The sequence below is a fragment of the Malania oleifera genome, chromosome 7, assembly GCF_029873635.1.
Source record: "Malania oleifera isolate guangnan ecotype guangnan chromosome 7, ASM2987363v1, whole genome shotgun sequence".
In the NCBI taxonomy this organism is placed as follows: Eukaryota; Viridiplantae; Streptophyta; class Magnoliopsida; order Santalales; family Ximeniaceae; genus Malania; species Malania oleifera.
The window spans coordinates 14,586,162-14,608,382 of NC_080423.1; the positions used below are offsets into that span (position 1 = coordinate 14,586,162).

The following is a 22,221-nucleotide window of genomic DNA, read 5'->3' on the forward strand; positions in this document are numbered from 1 at the left end:
GTCGACGAAATCTGGCTTCGTCCACGAGGCCTACTCAAATTTCAATTTTACCCTTCTCTTAATTATTTAAATTCATATATTACGGTTTGGATTCTTACAAATAGTATTAGCTAAAATTATAAATTTGTCATTATTTAATAATAAATTCAGTTTGAATATCTAAATTTTTTGACAAATTAGGCAACAATCATTTTTCAATTTACTTAACCTTCCTCGTCAAAAAAAATAGAATGCTTTCACCATTTTTCATATGAAAAATTTCCAGACTACTTGTTTTGTTATAGGAAAATAAAATGGAATTATGTACAATAAAATTTATTTATCACTTTTTTTTTTTGCGATTGTTCTTTGAATTTTTATTTAGTTTTTCTGTCTCATTTTTGTATAACAAATTAAACTTGATATAAATACGTTTTTGTAAGAATAAAATAAAAAAATTTACCTAATTTTTAGATATTCCATATTTAGTTTCTATCATTGGCAAGAGCACTATGCCACGTGGCTAGCAGCCATTGCTATTCAAATAGCTTTTGATGACAGCCTGGTTACTCTAACACTCTGATCATGCGAATGAAACCCCACCGCAAAGCTTTTCCCTTTTAATTCCCCTGACACGCCCTTACCCCTCTCCCTCTCTCCCCGGTTCCCGAGTAGACCTGACAGCGCCCACCCTTGCTTCTTCTTTTTTGTTCTTTTAAATACGGCTGGCATGCTGACATTTTTAATTTTTTTTTCAAAAAACTGACGGTCCTAAATTTTTGCCATACCAATCAAATCTCAGTACTTAATCCAGATCAAGAAATATTTTTTAATCAAATTATTTTAATCTCGTTGAACTAAAAAATATTTTTTCCAATATGTTATTATTTTATATATTATTTTAACAAAAAAAACAATTGAGAAAAAAGTCTGCTTATTAAATTTCATTGGATAGTAACATATTAAGTCAGAATCATTTTAAGAAAATATTTTTTCAAATATGGTATTATTTAATATGATTTTTTAACAAAAAAAAAAAATTGAGAAAAAACCCTGCTTATTTTCCTGCCTCTCAAGTAAACAGATTAGTCATTTCCACTCAATTGAGCTGACACAAAAGGATAATTTTTTTATTTTGAGAATTCTGGCTTGAGGTGACTTGCAACACCCTTTGTATAACAATATGGGGTTGAGGCAATTTTCAAATTATTTTTCTTTATTGGAATATTTTTCCACTCAAAAAATGCAAGCCAAAATTTTTTCTTCAGTTGGGATGGGCATGCCCCAATGAATGTGATTTTTGACTGGAAATGGGTGGCGATTCCACATTTCAGAAACCAGCTGGTAGTCCACCTTTTCTTGGGTCACTTATTGCCGTGAGCTTCCCAAATCTTCCTTCCTGTGAGGTCTCTAAGTCTTGCACTACAAACTGGCAAATAGTCCCACCAGCAAGGCTTTGTAAGACATGGCCTTTCTTTTCAAGGGCTGCTCTGGTCTTGGCAGGAACTTCAAAGTGGTCATTGATCACAGTCGTCCAATTCTCGTAATATACCACATTAGGAATCAGCTGCGCAAACAAAATTCCATCAGATCAGAAGTTTTCCCGACTATTTAGTGAGCCCAATAAAATGCAAAAAACTTGGGAAAAGGAAATGTGCTTGATTGTGGGCCTTGGCAAAGATGGAATGGCTAAGTACCGAAAAAGCAAACAACTCATCGAGCTAAATAAAACAGGATTTGTTAATCTAATCAACCCCAAGTGAGACAAATAATGCAAGCCCTCAACACCGGTCAGGCGACTCAACATGAAATAGCAGCTGGTCAGGCAACTCAAAACCCCCTGCAGCATTCCATTTTCATCAGCAACTACACAAGCAATCCCCTAGCACACCCCTAAGGGACATGAAATACATACAGACAAGAGACGTGAGAACCGAACCCACCAAAGTTATCAGATTGTCATCATGCCATCTAAAAATCAGCCCAATCATAGCCAGAAACTCAACCTCATCTTATCATATGTGGAGTGGTTACTTGATACTTCAAAGTGCTCAATTAATGAAACAACTGAAGAGAAAGAAGAAAATAGAAAATGGGCTTTTAACAACCTGATGATAAACCCTCGGAGACATGACGGAAGAGAAAGGATCCATTCCCTTGGCAAAATGATTCAAGAATACCTCCATAGTTCCAGCAATTATCATAGCGCCCCCACTTGCTCCTACAACAGCTTTCAGTTGTTCATTCTGCACGTGCCACAAGAAAACATGTCACAAAAAGGAACATAATTACAACGCCTACAAAAACTGTATAGAGAACATTTAGTTATAGAAACTATACAAAAATAGTATGGCATTAATATTATATATCATCTCTGACCCAAATCAATTTGGTTGCAGGCCAGGACTCAAAAAAGTTTTAACCTCAGAGAGGCATTGAACCAATTAACTCAGTCTATATCGCAAATGCATCATTGCAACTCAGGCTAATGAATCTTAAAGGAGCAACAGTAATAACCTTTAAGACTATAGTAGGTGTCATTGATGATAATGGCCTTTTAGCTGGGCTGATAAAATTGGTAGGTGCTGCTGGCGGCAGGCCTGCAGAGTTATTTCCAGGGATGGAGAAATCATCCATTTCATTGTTAAGAACTATCCCTGTACTTGGAGACAGTATCTGAGAACCGAAGTATGAGTTTACAGTACTTGTCATGGAGACAGCATTCCGCTCATGATCTACGATGGATATGTGACTCGTACCATGATCACCAATCTGATTCCACCTATTTGGAAGGAAAGAAAAGATTCATAATAAAAAAAAAACAATAGATATAGATTGCATGTGTGACAAATAAGTACATCAGGGGGACGTGATCGTGATGTGAAAAGAAAAACACCATGCTTACACAAACAATGAAAGCAATAAGTTGCCCCATTTTTCAAGGCCAGCGTTTAACTCTTCAGAAGTTTGTTTTTCATCTCCATAAACAATGAAAGGAGCGATGATTATACCCCAAAGTTTTAACCACAGAAATTCTAGAGACCTATCAAATGCTAAATCACAATGCCCTGCAACTGCCCCATATTCTACTTCTGTGTTTCTTTAAGTAACCATTTGCTGTTTAATGATATTGAAATTAGTGTTAGGATAAAAATACTACATGCAATCTTAGATTCTAGAGTTATTTTTGGATTATTTGACACACCAACTAACTTCCATTCCCATGATTCCCATTGACGCAAGCAGCCATACTTCCACCATGCAAACTACAAAACATTCGCATACAAAATGAAACATGCTCTACAATGTGGAACGTTAGGGGTATACTTAAATAGATATATTGGTGAGAAAATTGTAATGTCACTTGTATATTTTGGAGAGGATGTTGAGGTGGTCCTAAATCATGTGAATAATATTGAATTAAAACTTTGGATCATTAGATTTAGTAAACTAGAATGAAAATGTACCAAGTTTTCGAATGTTTGTAACAATATGTGATTCGCTAGGGTGTAGGTGTTTTCTGGTAATTATGGGTGTTAGGAACCTATGAGCATCCAGATCAAAATGACACCAAAGATTTAACGTGGTTCGGTCAATAACGACCTACGTCCACAGAGCACATACCAAATATTCACTATCGCCGGAAAATACTACAATTCTCTCTCTCTCTCTCTCTCTCTTCCTCCCTTCTTCCTCTCTACTCTCTCTGAGCTTCTCACACTTCTGCACACACAATTACATCTTCCACAGCCCTCTATTTATAGGGCTTGGAATTTAAATCACAATTAAATAAAATCAATTACAAATGAAAGTTATAACGGAGAGATTAATGGAGAGATAAATTCCACTGCGTTTCTGACTCAGCTCCTAACTTGTAACGCGTCTCCTGGCTCCAGCTCTAACAATCTTCCACTTAGAGACAGAGACACCTCCTCAACCAAAGTATCATGAATAAATGATGTGCTCATAATATGTGTTTTCAAGCATGAAAACCAACTAAAGTTGAACACAACTTCAGTTTCTCTATAGTCACCATCTTCTTATCTGCTAGATTTCTGCAAACTAATCTGATAGCTATCAACTTTACAATTGGTGTAAAGATGGCGGTGTAGTCAATCCCTTCCTTCTGCTCAAAGCCTTTGACTACCAACCGAAACTCGTACCTTCTGGAGCCGTCATGCTCCTCTTCGATTCTGTACACCTATTTGTTGTGAAGGACTTTGGGCAACTTCCACGTTCTGTTGGAGGTGAGGGACTTCATCTCATCCTTCATCATAAGCTCCCACTTGCTCGTATCTGCCACCTGACATGCTTCATCATAGCATTCGGGCTCTCCTCCATCTGTAGGAAGTAAGTAATCAATAAACCTTCTGTTTGATTTATGAGACCGAATAGATCTCCTAAGCTCCAGAGTTGGAGTAGGAGATGGTGGTGCGACGATCTGCTCTACTGTTTCCTCCACCTGAGGATTCTCGGTATTCTGCTGTTGTGTCCCGACACATTCTGAGTGGACCAGTTCTAGTCCCTTCTTCTTTGGGGCATGGGTGTTTATCTGGAAACTAACTCTCTTATATTTCCTGATTATACAATCCTCACACATGTCAACCTGCACTCACTGTAGACCACTCAATTTTTCCTTTGAGTGCATCACCCTGAGTCCCTTCTCACTCATGTGACCAAGTCGTTGGTGCCAGATGTTGCTGTCTTCATTTCTTACAGCAACTGAAATAGACATGGAGGTATTGGAGATTAGAAAAAGTGTTCCGCTTTTCTTACCTCGCGCAATCGTTAGTACACCCTTTGAAACTTTCCATTCATCGCCAATAAATTTCGTCGTGTATCCCTCATCTGCCAGCTGACCTACTGAGATCAAATTCTTTCTCAAGTCTGGAATATACCTGACATCTTTTAGCTTCCATACTGACCCATTTATATTGATTTTCACAACTCCCTTGCCGGTTACGTCACAAGATTGATCGTTCCTAAGATACACCTTACCAAAATTACCTGGTGTGTACTCTTCTAGGCAATCTCTACAGCATGTGGCATGAAATGAGGCTCTGGAGTCTAAGACCCAAGACTAATGTTTGCTTTCCAAAGAGCAGATTAACATCTCATCATTCTCGAAAGCAACATTTGCTTTTGTCTTTGCCCTCGTCTCGAATTCTTTCTTCTGACTCCTGCACTGGTTCTTGTAATGACTAGTCTTTCCACAGTTCCAGTACTCAATAACTTTTGTGCTCTGGGAACCTGTGTCCTAAGTACCTCTGGGATTTCCGGATTTAGACTATTTGGGCCTAGATCTGCCACGGTTGTTTGATCGTTTATGCCTATTTCCTCTGCCTCGACTCTCCATGTTCAAAATCATGCTGACGACCTCATCGTATACAAGTTTCGATTTTCCTGCGGAGCTACTGATGGCAGTAACGACACCATTCCAACTTTCAGGCAACTGATTGAGAATCAGTAGGACCCGAATCTCATTATCAAACGTTATCCCGACTGAGGCGAGTTGATAAGACAACTCATTGAAGTTATTCAAATGCCTGCTGAAAACTCTCACCTGCAGACATGTTCATCGTAAATGGTCTTTTCATGAGATGTACCTTATTTGCGGCTGAAGGCTGCTCGTACATATTAGAGAGCACATCCATCAGAGACTTGGTGAATGTTATATGTTTGATATTGAACGCCACAGATTTCGACAACGTCATTTGGATGGCTCCGAAGGCTTTTCAATCAAGCAACTCCCACTCGTCCTCGTTCATAGATGTTGCTTTACCCTTCAACGATAAATGTAATTCCTTCTCAAACAAATAATCTTCTATCTGCATCTTCCAGAAACCAAAATTGTTTCCGTTGAACATTTCGATTTTTGAGCTCTTTTCATTTGACATCTCGATTCGCTGATCTAGAGATGGAATTAGCTCAAATGGATAGTGCGGTTGGATCCAGAACGATCAAAAAATCTAGAAATGGTTCAAATCGCTCGAAAACCGGACCCAAAACGATTCCGAAAAACTCAGTTAAAGTTTGGTCAAACTTGCTGACGTGGCACAACTGACGTGGCACCTGTTGACGTGGCATAGCTGACGTGCAGGGGGTGGGGCCCACTGATGAGGTGGCAGGGGTGGGCCCGCTAATGACGTGTCAACTGACGTGACAGGGCCTATTGACGTGGCGTTGAGGCGGAGGTCAGACCCGGATCTTGGGTTAATCTGGTATGAGTCAGGTTCCGGGTTGGGTCGGGTTTCTTCCGAGTCGGGTCGAGGCAGTTCGGGCGAGGAAGACGCGTGCAACGAGTGAGGGGCTGGTCGTCGGCGCGTGGCAAAGTGTTCTGCTCCTGCGGGGCGCGTGCAGCTTCTTTTGAACTCCTTTCGAGCTCCGATTTGCACGATTCTTTTCGTCTCGGCGAGCTAAATGTGATGGTGGCCTCAAAACTTTGTTTCGATCCACTGGACAGAGCTCTGATATCGGGATTACTTTCGATCTAGCTTTTCTGCTCCAACCGGACTCTGATACCACTTGTTAGGAACCTGTGAGCATCTAGATCAAAATGACACCGAAGATTTAACGTGGTTTGGTCAATAATAACCTACGTCCACGGAGCACACACCAAATATTCACTATCGCCAAAAAATACTACAATTCTCTCTCTCTCTCTCTCTTCCTCCCTTCTTCCTCTCTGCTCTCTCTGAGCTTCTCACACTTCTGCACACACAATTACATCTTCCACAGCCCTATATTTATAAGGCTTGGAATTTAAATCACAATTAAATAAAATCAATTACAAATGGAAGTTATAACGGAGAGATTAATGGAGAGATAAATTCCACCGCGTTTCTAACTCAGCTCCTAGCTTGTAACGCGTCTCCTGGTTGTCTTTTGGCTCCAGCTCTAACAATGGGAAGACTAATTAAGCATACATTAAACATTTTACTAAAAGATTTAGGATTGAGTAACTATTGTTAGAGATGGAGCCAAGAGACACAGCTGGAGACGCGTTGCAAGCTAGGAGCTGAGTTAGAAACGCGGTGCATTTATCCTCCATTAACCTCTCCATTGTAACTTCCATTCATGATTGATTTTATTTTAATTGTGATTTAAATTCCAAGCCCTATAAATAGAGGGCTGTGGAAGATGTAATTGTGTGTGCAGATAGAGTGAGAAGCTCAGAGAGAGCAGGGAGGAAGAAGGGAGGAAGAGAGAGAGAGAGAGTTGTAATTTTTCCGGCGAGATAGTGAATATTTGGTGTGTGCTCCGTGGACGTAGGTCGTTATTGACTGAACCACGTTAAAATTTTGGTATCACTTTGATCTGGATGCTCACAGGTTCCTAACAAGTGGTATTAGAACTCTGTTGGAGCAAAAAAGCCAGATTGGAAGTGATCCTGAAATCAGAGCTCTGTCCAGTGGATCGAAACCATGTTTTGAGGCCACCATTGCATTCGGCTCACCAAGACGAAGAGAACTGTGCAAGTCGGAGCTCGAACGGAGTTCAGACAAGGGCTTACGCGCCGTTACGCGCCTTGCAAGAGTAAGACGCCTCGCCACGCGCCGGCCACGCACCGATAACCAACTCCCTCACGCGCCACAAGCGCCGCACACGTTGCATGCGTCGTCCTCGCCCGATCAGCCTCGACCAGATCCAGAAGGAACCCAACCCAACCCGGACGCTGACTCAGACCGGATCAACCCAAGATCCGGTCCCCGACCAGGATCCAACTTGCTGTCTCAGAACCAGTCACGTCAGCGCCGCTGAGTCAGCTGCCACGCCAGTCAGGCCACGTCAGCAGAGGTGCCACGTCAGCAGGTCACTACCACATCAGCAGATGGCCCCCACCCCTGCCAAGGAAGCTGCCACGTCATCAGTGGGTCCCACATTGCCACGCTAGTAGGTGCCACATCAGGAAATTTGACCAAACTTTGATTGAGCTTTTCGGAGTCGTTTTGGGTCCGTTTTTCGAGCGACTTGAACCATTTCTAGGGTTTTCGATTGTTCCAGATCCAACCGCACTATCCATTTGAGCTAATTCCATCTCTAGATTAGCGAATCGAGATGTCGAATGAAAAGAGCTTAAAAATCGAAATGTTCAACAAAAACAATTTCGGATTCTGGAAGATGCAGATAGAAGATTATTTGTTTGGGAAGGAATTGTACTTACCGTTGAAGGGTAAGCCAACATCCATGAATGAGGACGAGTGGGAGTTGCTTGATCGAAAAGCCCTCGGAACCATCAGAATGACGTTGTTTAAATCTGTGGCGTTCAATATCAAGCATATAACATCCACCAAATCTCTGATGGATGCGCTCTCTAATATGTACGAGCAGCCTTCAGCCGCAAACAAGGTACATCTCATGAAAAGACTGTTTATGATGAACATGTCTGCAGGTGAAAGTTTCAGCAGGCATTTGAATAACTTCAATGAGTTGTTTGATCTACTCGCCTTAGTCGGGATAACGTTTGATAATGAGATTCGGGCCTTACTGATTCTTAGTCAATTGCCTGAAAGTTGGAATGGTGTCGTTACTGCCATTAGTATCTCCGCAGGAAAATCGAAGCTTGTATATGATGAAGTCGTCAGCATGATTTTGACGGAGGAAATAAGAATCCAGTCGAACCATGGCTCCACTTTGAGTTCAGCCTTGAACATGAAGAGTCGAGGCAGAGGAAATAGGAATGGACGATCAAACAACCGCAGCAGATCTAGGCCCAGGCGGTCTCAATCCAGAAATCCCAGAGGTACTCAGAACACAGGTTCCCAGAGCACAAAAGTTATTGAGTGCTGGAACTGTGGAAAGACAGGTCATTATAAGAGCCAGTGTAGGAGTTAGAAGAAAGAATTAGAAACGAGGGCAAAGACAAAAGCAAATATTGCTTCCGAAAATGATGAGATGTTGATCTGCTCTTTGGAGAGCAAGCAAGAGTCTTGGGTGTTAGACTTTGGAGCTTCATTCCATGTCACTTGCAGCAGAAATTGCCTGGAGGAGTATACATCTGGTAATTTCGGTAAAGTTTATCTAGGCAATGATCAATCTTGCAACATAATCAGCAAGGGAGTTGTGAAAATCAATATAAACGGGTCAATATGGAAGCTGAAGGATGTCAGGTATATTCAGAACCTGAGAAAGAATTTGATCTCAGTTGGTCAACTGGCAGATGAGGGATACACGACGAAATTCATTGGCGATGAATGGAAAGTTTCAAAGGGTGTACTAACGATTGCGCGAGGTAAGAAAAGCAGAACACTTTTTCTAACCTCCAATGCCTCCATGTCTATTTCAGTTGCTGCAAGAAATGACGACAGCAACATCTGGCACCAACGACTTGATCACATGAGCGAGAAGGGACTCAAGATGATGCACTCAAGGGAAAAATTAAGTGGTCTACAATCAGTGTAGATTGACATAAGTAAGAATTGTATAGTTGGGAAACAGAAGATAGTCAGTTTCCAGATAAATACCTGTGTCCCAAAGAAGAAGAGACTAGAATTAGTCCACTCGGAATGTGTCGGGACACAACAGCAAAATGTCGAGAATCCTCAGGTGGAGGAACCAGTGGAACAGATCATCGCACCACCATCTCCTACTCCAGCTCCGGAGCTTAGAAGATCTACTCGGTCTCGTATACCAAACAAAAGGTATATTGATTACTTACTTCCTACAGATGTAGGAGAGCCCGAATGCTATGATGAAGCATGTTAGGTGGCAGATACGAGCAAGTGGGAGCTTGCGATGAAGGATGAGATGAAGTCCTCACCTCCAACATAATGTGGAAGTTGCCCAAAGGCCTTTACAACAAGTGGGTGTACAGAATCGAAGAGGAGCATGACGGCTCCAGAAGGTACAAGCCTCGGTTGGTAGTCAAAGAATTCGAGTAGAAGGAATGGATTGACTGCACCGGCATTTTTACACTAGTTGTGAAGATGACGACCATCAGATTAGTTCGCAGGAATCGAGCAGACAGGAAGATGGTGACTACAGAGAAGCTGAAGTTGTGTTCAACTTTAGTTGGTCTTCATGCTTGAAGACACATATTATGAGCACATCATTTATTCATGATACTAATTGTCTCTATCTCCAAGTGGAAGATTGTTAGAGATGGAGCCAGGAGACACAGCTGGAGACGCGTTGCAAACTAAGAGCTGAGTCAGAAACGCGATGCATTTATCCACCATTAACCTCTCCGTTGTAACTTCCATTCATGATTGATTTTATTTTAATTGTGATTTAAATTTCAAGCCTCATAAATAGAGGGTTGTGGAAGATGTAATTGTGTGTGCAAATAGAGTGAGAAGCTCAGAGAGAGCAGAGAGGAAGAAGGGAGGAAGAGAGAGAGAGAGAGAGAGTTGTAATTTTTCCGGCGAAATAGTGAATATTTGGTGTGTTCTGTGGACGTAGGTCGTTATTGACCGAACCACGTTAAAATTTTGGTGTCACTTTGATCTGAATGCTCACAGGTTCCTAACAACTCTGTTGATCTTCATTAGGTTTTTGCACTGAAATTGCCCAGTGAAATTAAGTACTGTAATGCAGAGAGAGAGAGAGATTACAAAGATGCTAGTCATAAACACCTATTAGCCAACTAAAGCAAAAATAGAAATCAGTAGGAACAACCAAGATAGATTTTGTACTACTTTCCCTAAACATAAATAATCTTCAAACTTCATATTATTATTGTAGGAATCATATAAATATTGAAACATAGGGAGCGTAGTGTTTGATTGAATTGGAAATTTACTCAAGTTGGGTGTTTGTGTGTTGTTGCTATTATTGTTTTCACAGTAAGGGGAAAAAAAACTTCAGTTAGTGTGGTGGTAAGCCTCTATGATGTTTCCCTTCATGTCCACAGTTTGAAACCTACCAACAGCAGGCAGCAGTGCTCCTTATTTGTGTTTGTGGGACGGGCTGGATTGACCCGGCTGGCTCAATAAAGTCTGGCCAAGTGAGACCGAAGCATCCAGGTTCTGCCAGGTTGACCCTGGTTCACTTCAAAACCATGTCATTATCTGCACTGGTAAAGTGACCCCCCACTTCACCTGTACAGGTTTTAAAATTCCACAATAAAGTGGCATTGAAATGTACTTCATGTTGGGATATATTATCACCTCATTGTAAATATATTGCAGAAGTGTATTCATTTATGTATAATTAGCATAGTTGTCAAATTGAGATTCATATTGTGAATCGAAATTTCAATTTTGGGAATCAGCAAACGAGAATTGAATTGAATTGTAAGATTCAGTACAATTTCCAAAATCAATTCTAAATAACGTGCATATATTGATATACAAACAAGAAAAAAAATGGTAAAGTACATTAAATTTTGAAAACAAAAAAACCATATTTCATGTGTATAGTTTCCCTAAGCAAATGAAAACTAAGAGAAAGAGTCAAGAAATATTAATAAAAAAAATGAACTTTATGCTGTTTAATTAAGGGAAGGAATCAAGAAAAACAATTAAAAAAATTGAAATTTTGGTGTTTATAAACAATTTTTAAAAAATAATATTTCACTTACATTCTTTCACAGACTAAATAGAAAAATATGATAATAACTTAACAAACTACCACAAAGACAAACTTTTGAATCTTAACAACACAATGAAATATAAGTTCCACCTTAGCCAGTGAGTGTTCTTTCCCTTCTTCTTAATAGCAGAATAGTATACACCTAGAGTGAAGAATGGTTTTGTGAAGGCAATATAAGATGTGGAGTCCTATTTCTTCTCTTTTATAGCGAAAAAACTAACATAGACAAGGGAAGGAAGGTAATAGTGCAAAACTAAAAGCAAGAAAAAAGAAAGAAATATTGTTTTGGGGGTTTTAAACTGGTCTTGTTCGTTAAGATATGATAGATCTAGAATTGTGTGAATCAATAGATTTAGAAAGATTCATTAGATGCACAAGGTGAATCAATAGATTCGGCAATGATTCAGTAGGTTTTAGATTAACTAGTAAGATTTGAATTGATTTGGTGTGGAGTTGATACGAATTGTATGAATCGAATTGAGAATCATAAGACTTGGACAACTATGATAATTAGAAATTAGAGAACATATACATTTAAAAGAGCATAAAGCTATCTCCTTTGCAGAGAATTTAATAGACATGGGATGGAATATAGACACCAATTTTATCATGGTTAACCAAAATACTAATGAAGCAGCTTACCTCCCACCATAATGACTGGGACCAAAGGTCATATTATCGAATATGGTTTTCTTCAACTCTACTGCAAACTTAGGAGAGAGCATATCAGATAGAACTTTGGAAACATTAACAAAATCAGGATCACCGAGATTCATCCTCAAAGCAAATGCATGCTTGAGAGCTTCAATTTCTCGATGGATCCCAAGTGGGCCAAAATCTCCCAAAGAAACCCCATATTGTGCAAGAATATTTAGCATCTGCAGAAGTGAAAGGCCTATGTTATCTAATCCTTGATTATATGTGGTAAATGATAGGATGGCAAGTACAGACACAAACTTACAAGTAGCAAAGCAGGTCCCCCTGATGAAGGAGGTGGCATGCCAATTATTTTAAGCCCTAGAATATCTGCAGAGAGTGGCCATCTTATTTTAACTTGATAGCTCTGCAAGTCCTTCATAGTCAGTATACCTCCAAGCTTCCAAACATCTCTAACCAATTTATGTCCAATTGATCCATTGTAGAAAGGCTCCAAGCCATGTTTTGAAATTTTTTTTAGTGTCTGTGCTAGTTTCTTGTTTTGACAAATGTCACCCGGCTGCAGGAGGTTTCCATTTGATGTGAATATGTCACGAAGTCCTTTATCTGCCATGATGCTTGATTCTGTCCTAACCATCTGCATGTGTAGATAGCGTGAAATATTGAATCCTCGGGCAAGACGCTCAGCAGGTTTCACAAGCCTTCTCCATGGGAGCCTTCCATATTGTTTCCAAGCTTTATGCAATCCTGCAAGTTCCCCAGGAACTGCTACAGATAGGGCGCCACTAGCTTTTATAGAAACATTTCCAGCATACATGTTCTGAGAAATAATAAGGGAAAAGCATATATCAATATTTGATGAGTGAGGGCATTATAGGCTCCAAGTTACACTAAGCAAGCATGTTTTAACCATGAAAAACTATGGGGGGGTGGTGGTGATTAGAGCCCGTTATAGTTAATTTCAGGAAGTGCTCATGCGTCTTATCAAAATAAAGGAGAATATGAATTTATCACGCAATGGAAAGTTAGAGAAAAGAGGAGCTGTAGTGTTTTTCCTCATTGTTTCATGAAACAAATCACAAGCATATGGAGGAGAGAAAATGGAAAAACTAGAAATTTGATGAACCAAAGTATATGTAACAATAAGAAATACTCTCCACTGACCAGTTAGGACACAAATCAATTGACCATAATGAAGTACGCAAATTCCTAATATCATGGTATGGAGAGAGAGAGAGAGAGATAGTGACTGTTAAATTGCTAATTCATAGGTACTGATCGTAGAAGTAATGAAGTATGCCTCCTTTTTGCAACAAAAACTCCTCATTGAAATATAAATCTAACAACCAGCACGCAAGGTCCCTGCACAATTGGGAGTCTCGGAAGGGCAAATATCTTCGCAGTCTTACCTCCATGCTTGGAGAGAGTCGAGAGACTGTCTCCATTACCTGAACCTTTGACTGTTTCGATGCAATGCCCTCACCCTTATTGAAATATTTCTCTTTAATAAAAATAGATTAATATTACGAAGCCACAATAAAAACATAATCAAGGACAAAAAGAGAAGGCTTGAGTACCTGTGAAGCTAACATGGGAGCAGTCTCTCTCATATCAAGGGCTTGTGCCTTCCCATTGGCTAACCTAACAAGCATAAAGGCACCTCCACCAAGGCCACTTGATGCTGGACTCACGACACCCAGGCAAAGAGCAGCTGCCACTGATGCATCGACAGCATGACCGCCTTCATGAAGAACTTTTACCCCGATTTTAGAACAACGTCGATCATCAGTTGCAACAACACCATGGTGCGCTGTAATAACCTCAGGTCTAGTTTTAGTGGGCTTCCTTGAACTGTCAAGGCTTGAAGTGAAGGGCAACAACAGCGAAATGAAGAGCAAGGTAATTATTAGCCATAACAGCAGCGCAGCTGCAAAACATATAGCAGGATTGAGTTCCTCAACCAACAAGTGCAAATTAGTCTAGAGCTTCAACCATAACCACCAAAAAACTACAGAAACTTCAAGAGTAACTCCTTACAAGCAACTGAAACTTTGATAAAAATATATGACACATCATAATTGGGAGCAAGGCCCCAAATATACCCTTCTAAATCTGATGTAAAGTTGTCAATTATGAACTCAAAATTTTCAGCATTTATTGCAGTAATCCATGAAATAATTGCATTCTTTTTAAAAATATGAAGCCCAACGACAAGCCACATTTGGGGCATAACCAATATCAATAATTGAAATTCTTGATATCTGTTTACATCAATTTTCCAGTTCATTTTTCTCACTGATGGCATGATTGCAGATATATTGATCAAAATGCAGGCCAATAGGCCATGCTTTTTATAGGTAGATAATATGGAAAAAGTGAACTACTTTAGACAATTATACTTTTCAATTAAATTGATTGCATGTGTTATAACAGAAAAAAGTAATGCTCTATAGACACTTTGTTTTGGTAACTAAGAGCAGACAAGGAGAAGTCCATTGGAGTATTACACAGGTGCACGACAACACTATATTTCATGAAAAGAAATTAAAACAAAACCAAGTCATATTTTTAACAAGATAAAACATTCATCTATAAGACAAAATGGCTATATTTTGTAATAAATAAAAGCAAGCAAAGTGCTCGATGCTAAAAGCAGAACAAAAACAGCCATCTCAACAGAGTCTCATCTTATGAAATATTGTTGACAACAGAGAATCCTATACAGTTAAGCTGAACTTGTGAACCTGACCCATGAGTATGCCAGAAAAATAGAAGATTTTCCTGCTTGAACAGTGGGAACCCTCATTCAAACTTACTCTCTTTCTTCTATACACCAAATGAGAGAAAAAATACTCATTCACTAAACAGGCTATTGTATCTTCTATACACGTCTAGGCTGAACCTATGACAACTCGTAGAACAAAAGTAGAAGGTGAAGCTCCTAATCACCTGCACAATGCATTAAAAAAGACAGTCTGGCCACTTCACATTTGTTAGGGTGTGGCTCGTATTGGTTAGGCAGCCGCACCACCCAGCAGCTTATGTTGATATTGCTGAGAAGACCAGCAGCCCTCCGCAAAACAGCTGCCTACCATGTTCAAAATTGCAGCCACCTTCTTTGACTATCCCCCTCCCATGTGTATATATATGTGATGTGTGTGTGTGAGTGTAGAGTGGCAGTGTGTGGGCTTTGGGCTGTGTTGTGTTCGTGCAGAGAGCTGAGAGCTGTGTGTTGTAAGAGAGGTGTGGTGTGCTGTGTATGAGGCAGAGTGAATCCTTGTAGAGAGAGTGAGAGGGGAGTTGAGGGCAGTAGCCTCCTCCTTCTCTTTGTATAATTCTCCCGGCAGTTATAGTAGATTTTGTGTGCTCCCGTGGATGTAGTTCACAGAGGACCAAACCATGTAAATCAAGTCTCGTATTTTTGGTTGCGTAATTTTTCTTGTGCGATTGTTGCTCATGGATCACTTCTCAAAAACTGGTATCAGAGCGAGGTTGGAAAAAAATCGTCAGATCGAAGCAAAATTCACAGATTTGAGCCTCTGCCCAATAGCTCGAAACTCAGTTTTGAGACCTTCAAAACATTCCTCTAGTCAAGACGAAGCGAACGGCGGTAACCGGAGCTCAAATGGAGCTCGAACGAAGCCACACGCACTCACACGCGCCACTAGCGGAAAGACCGCGTTGCCACGTGCTCTCACGGGCCGGCATCTAATCGGGAAAGAGCATCACGCACGCCCACGCACCGGTGAAAGTCCGGCGCACGTTCGGAGGTTGAAGACGCTGACGCCAGCAGCCACGTAAGCGCTGAGTCAGTGCCGCATCAGCAAGTGTCAGCCACATCATCAAGGCATGTTAGCGTGAGTCAGCTGCACAGTTAGTAGCCACATCTGCGAGGGACAGCGACACGTCAGCAGTTGCGACCCAAAGGCACGTAAGGAGGTGGGTCCCAGTGCCACGGCAGCAAGTGGGCCCCACAGGAGGTGGCCCCCGTGCCATGTCAGCAAGTTGGCCCCACAGGAGGTGGGCTACAGGACACGTCAGCAAGTGGAGACCGCGACGCCACGTCAGCAAACAGCGTTAGTAACGGCGTCAGTGGCCGTTAATGCGGTCAAAAATATTCCGTTAAAGTTAGCGGAGAGTTGACTTTTTTTACCAGTTTGACTGAAAGATTGACCAGGCTTTTCGAAGCCATTTCGGGTCGGTTTTTCGAACGGTTTGAACCATTTCTAAGGTTTTCGGCCATTTCGGAGCCATTGGCAGTGTCCATTTTGTGAGATTCGGAGCAGAATGGCAGGTGTTGGTACTTCAAAGTTTGAGGTGGAGAAATTTGATGGGCAGAACAACTTCAGTTTGTGGCAGAGCACGGTGAAGGATATTTTGGTTCATCAAGACTTAATCAAGTCGTTGATCGGGCAACAACCAGTTGATTTCAAAGATGATGATTGGACCGAATTGGAGATGAAGACGGTTAGCACAATCTAATTGTGTCTGGCAAATGAAGTTAAATATTTGGTGTTAGACGAAACCTCACCGATGGATCTCTGGAAGAAATTGGAGCAAAGGTATATGTCGATTACTAATAAATTGTTTCTGAAGAGGAAACTTTATCAACTTTGAATGAACGAGAGAAGTAGTCTTTTTGATCACATATATGATTACAACAAGATTTTGACCTAGTAGTTGAGCCTCGGCATAAAAATTGATGAAGAGGATAAGACGCTTCTACTTTTGTCATCCCTACCAACTTCATTTGATGGTCTGGTAACTACATTTCTTTTGGGGAAGGATACCTTGAAATTGGATAATGTGATGACATCACTTCAAGATTCTGAGATGTTAAGAAAGCTAATTTTGACATCTTGTGAGCAAGCGTTGGTAGCTAACAGTGAGAGACAAGGAAGAAGCAAAGATCGAAAGCTCAAAAGTAAACAATGGCGATCAAAATCAAGAGGACAAGATATGAGCGAGGTCGTATGTTATTGGTGTGATAAAAAGGAGCACTTCAAAAGGGACAGTGAAGATCAAAAACAATACGAAGAAGAAAAAAAGACATGGTATGGTGTCAATGTATCGGAGCATGCCACATGGCATGGTAATGATGAGGTCCTCGTAACGGCAAGCAGCTTACATCGACAAATCAATCGAAAAAACGTGCAATGTCGATATTGCAAGAAGTATGGCCATATGAAAAGGGAGTGCTGGAAGTTGATGAGAAAGAACATGAATGCTCATAGTAGTCCAAACAAAGATGGATGGGTTTTGGACTCTGGAAGTTCAGTTCATGTCTGCTTTAAGAAAGAATTTTTCCATTCTTTCAAAGAAGTTCGCGGTACGGTATCACTCGGTGATGTGTCTTCATGCAATGTCAGAGGGATTGGATTTGTGAAGCTGACGACGCCTGTTGGAGCGGTCCGTAGTTTGGATGACGTAAACTTCATTCCAAGGATGTGAAGAAATTTGATCTCCCTTAGTCAGTTGGATTCTAAAAGTTGTCAAATCTCTGTCGCGAGTGGAGCTATGGAGGTGACCCGACATGAATCAATGATATTTACTGAGAAGAAGTCTCGTGGGCTGTATCAGTTGATGGGAACCACAGTGGTTGGTGGTTTGACCTCAGATGATGATAGCGGCACGTCATCAGAAACGAACAGACGAGTTCGGTTTGCGGATGAAGAAGGTGGTACTCTTTGCATGGTTCAAATGTTTGAACCAAGTTATGAAGACTTGCCTTGATCGAGTCCGTATCAAGGTGAAGCTGTGCACTTGGGATTTGATACTCGCCAAGGTGAAGATTGTTAGGGTGTGGCTCGTATTGGTTAGGCAGCCGCACCACCCAGCAGCTTATGTTGATATTGTTGAGAAGACCAGCAGTCCTCCACCAAACAGCTGCCTACCATGTTCGAAATTGCAGCCACCTTCTTTGACTATCCCCCTCCCATATGTGTATATATATGTGATGTATGTGTGTGAGTGTAGAGTGGCAGCGTGTGGGCTTTGGGCTATGATGTGTGCGTGTAGAGAGCTGAGAGCTGTGCGTTGTAAGAGAGGTGTGGTGTGCTGTATGTGAGACAGAGTGAATCCTGGTAGAGAGAGTGTGAGAGGAGTTGAGGGTAGTAGCCTCCTCCTTCTCCTTGTATAATTCTACCGGTAGTTATAGTGGATTTTGTGTGCTCCCGTGGATGTAGGTCACAAAGGGCCGAACCACGTAAATCTAGTCTCGTATTTTTGGTTGCATAATTTTTCTTGTGCGATTGTTGCTCATAGATCACTTTCCAACAACATTTTCCACACACAACACCAATTCAGATCTAAACAATTAATATATGGTCCATCATAATGCTTCTACTCAAACTGGATCTTTCAAGGATCTGAAATTTGCCACAATGTCCAAAAAGCAAAATGCATATTACCCTCTCCCTCCCTCATTCCCTTTCCACTAGCAAATGACCAAGGAAAGAGAGGATTCGAGAGTTTAGGCAAAAGAAGATCCCCTTAAGAAGATGCAAGTGTACTTTAGTCATTCAGAAGAACTCAAAATAAGCGTAAGCATGTATACATACATATATGCGTAACAATGCATACATTTATGCATTAAAGCTTGTAACTGAAGGAATATCATGTAATTTGTAACTAATAATAGGACAATGAATGTTCGCATTTGATCCGAGGCTTTATGATTATTAACTAAACATTGGATCAAAATAAAATATAGTCTGAAACAGAAAAAAAAAAAAAGAGAGAGAATTTTACATGTTGATATCTTTGATAAGAAGGATCAAGAATTATTTTGCCATTTTTTTTCTCCAAAAACCAAAAAGAAACAAAAGAAGAGCTTGATCATCCACACTTTTTTTGCCACAATGCGAATTTAAGGTGGATGAGTGGCATAATATTAAATGATAAATTAAGGAACGAACATATTAGCAATAAACAACGCATAGCACCGGTTGAAGACAAGATAAGGTAGGGACGTCTTAGATGATTTGGGCATTTGAAACACATGCCAAGTTGTGCATGTGTGAGGAGGAGTGAGTTAGTTATTATTTCTTATATTAAAACTAAAAGGGATAGGAATAGACTTAAAATAACCTAGAATGTCATAGTGAGGAAAGGACTTGATAGCTCTTAAGCTAGTAGAGGAAAGTGCCCTCGAATGGGTGAATTGGCAGGGTTCATCTAGTAGACCTCACCTAGTGGGGCATAAAGCTTGTTGTTGTTGTATTTAGTTTGTGAGGGAGCAAGCTCATTTTCCCTACAATGTGAGGAAAAAAAATGATGGATCCCCATGCATTATATATGGAACTTCATTATTGTTATTTCCAATTTTTAAAAGGTTCAATTTGCAGCTCACTTTAAGACACGACATGCTCAAAATTTTGAGTTTGAGGCTTAGTCTACACACTGAATCCAAAAAAGCCAACTCATTGTTCAGTAAGACTTATGCATTCGTACAAAAAACATACCTTTTGTGCCTTTTGATTTTAGGCTTAGACAATTTTAAGTGTGTGAATCTCACGTTAGATTTGGATAGAAAATTATAATCATATGTTTACATGAAGAAACATATTAATATGAGTTGATTTCTAAAATTATTGAACCTCAACCTTCCCAGAATTATTGAGAGTTGTCGAAAATCATCAAAATAATTGAACTTTGCAACGTTATAACAATATCATGACATAGTTTACTTAAAGAACTCAACTTAGTGTTTGTAGAAATCACATTTGATTTTTTAAATATTATTTGTAATTTCTTAATATTTGTATTTATTTTTGAAATATGTGTACACATATTTTATCTAAAAAAATAAAATCTCCAAAAGGCTTACGCCTTGACTAAAATGCGCCACTTTATGCGTTCACCTTTAAAAAAAAAACATTGTTCATTTTCATTCAAGGAGACTGAATAGAAAAGGCCTAACAGAAGCCAGCAAGGAGGCCAAATAATTTTTGATTAAAAACTAAAAACCCTTCCACAGTGAGAGCTAAACACTAATTTTATTAACCTAAAAAATTTCAAATTTCTTTCATTCAAGATATCATGAAGAGGGCTTATGCCTCCAATATGAACAACCTGCCATGTGTGAATTAATTAATAGATTACCCAGATACAGTTTTGAGGAAGGGGAGCAACACTATTCGAGTAGTCATACTTTATTTCCAAAATATTAATTTAGACACAATGGATATCACCATTCAAAAATGTTGATATTCAACCAATAAATTTTTAAGAAAATAAATATATTTTTTAAAAATTTCCTTATTGATCATAACTTCACATTGTGCTACATTATGAATTAGTACATTTTCTATGCATATCCTTTTCCACCCCTCACGGATTAGAGGGATTCTAACATAAGACCTTCATACGAAAATGTAAAAAAAAAAAAAAAAAAATTAAGCAACAACATTCTATATAATCATGACAGAGAATGAATGCGGCTATGGCTATGATGATAAATCAACCATTTTCCTTTCCTTTAAGAGAAAAAAAACAAAATAACAAATAAATTTAACCAAAACTCAAAAACAAAGTAAAAAAAAAATACTCACACGGCATGATCATCTTTTGGCTCTTCTTCTTCTTCCTCTTCTTCTTCTTCTTCTTCCGGTTCGCGTAAGCTGGATTGGGGAGATCTCCTCCTCAGTCGCTGAGCTGCAAAACTTCCAAAAGATGAGCCCATTAAAGCTGAAGCAGTAGTGAGGAACAGAGCAGCAAAGGCTGACCACGACCAAAGGCCGGTCAAAATCCATTAATTCCGTAAAATAAATCATCTAGGCGAAAGAAATGGAGCTTCGCCATTGTCGATTTGTAGTGTAGCTATATCGACGGAAACCTCCCCCACTGTCGCTATTTTAGCGCCGGATAATTGCTCCAACCAATTAACTGTTGCCACGTAAATGTTTAAATATAAGCACTGCGTAATTACAGGCGACCACATTCTTCCGTGGAAAACAAGTTAAAGGATAATTGTTCTAGGTTAGAATTTTCGACGTACCATGCTTGAAAAGTGTAGGGTGAAATTTATTAAAGTTAAAAATTAATAAAGGCTAGACAGCACATTCTCTGGAAGAAAAAAAAAAAGGTTCGAGAATAATTTTTTATTGTTAAGATTATCTATGGTCGAAGAAAGTTTCAAGTTGAAATGAAGGAAGAAAATTAATAAAGAAATGACTTTTAATTGATTGAAAAAATTAGTTGTAAATCATTTAATATAAAATAGAACTTTAGTATTTTCCCCTTTTTGGTCAAAAGAAAGGAAAGCAAAGATGAATTCTTTTGGACATTAAATGTCAAAAGAATCATAGCAAAAAAAAAAAAAATTAAATATTATTTTCAATATGTTTGAAATTAGACAAAATATAGAAAAGAAATATATTGGATAGTGTGCAAATTTCTAATTCACACAAAATCGAATATTTTTTCGCATGCTTCAAGATTTAAATTTGAAAATTTTACATAAACTCGTCAAACTTTGTCAGGAGAATTCATTTTTCGTTTGGTAAAATTATTCAGTTTACACGCATTTTTCAAACGTCAAATTGTGCTACTATTTATTCTTTTTTTTTTTTGTGGGTGCCAAATATTAAATAAAAAATTTATAATATTTTTATTTTGATAAAACATCAGGTAATGGGTAAAAAAGTACAAAAACTTTAATTCTCACGATAACTCTTAAACCAAAATTTAAGGGTGATTCCGATTTGGTAAATTTGAAAAGATTCTAATGAATATTTTAATTATAATTGGAAGTTTTGTCATTATCCTTAGTGCATAATCAAATCAAATATATTTATTATAATATTAACAATACAAATTAGCTTTAATTCTCATGACAACTCTTAAACTAAAATTTAAGGGTGATTCTAATTTGGGTTTTTTTGCTTTCTTTTTTTTGGTATGATAACTATTTTGTGTACATTTTGCATCATATTATAATAGCTACGACCTGGCTCCACCAAACCCACATGCGTGCAAGCAGAAAGTACACCAACATAAGTTATATGGTCAGGCTTAATATCAACTGCCAGCATCTTCTCAAACAGTTCTATG

The 22,221-nt window shown here is 39.3% G+C and overlaps 1 protein-coding gene across 1 annotated transcript; it reads right to left on the reverse strand.

Annotated features, from left to right (window-relative positions):
* Window positions 1-1,088: 1,088 nt before the first annotated feature.
* On the reverse strand, window positions 1,089-21,048 carry LOC131160504 (glutathione hydrolase 1-like). Its single transcript, XM_058116271.1, has 7 exons — window positions 20,721-21,048; window positions 13,746-14,095; window positions 12,473-12,988; window positions 12,154-12,389; window positions 2,497-2,761; window positions 2,088-2,225; window positions 1,089-1,546 (listed from the first exon to the last, which is right to left on the reverse strand). The coding sequence occupies exons 1-7, from the start codon at window positions 20,731-20,733 to the stop codon at window positions 1,310-1,312; spliced, it is 1,755 nt and encodes a 584-aa protein (XP_057972254.1). The 5' UTR covers window positions 20,734-21,048; the 3' UTR covers window positions 1,089-1,309.
* Window positions 21,049-22,221: the final 1,173 nt, after the last annotated feature.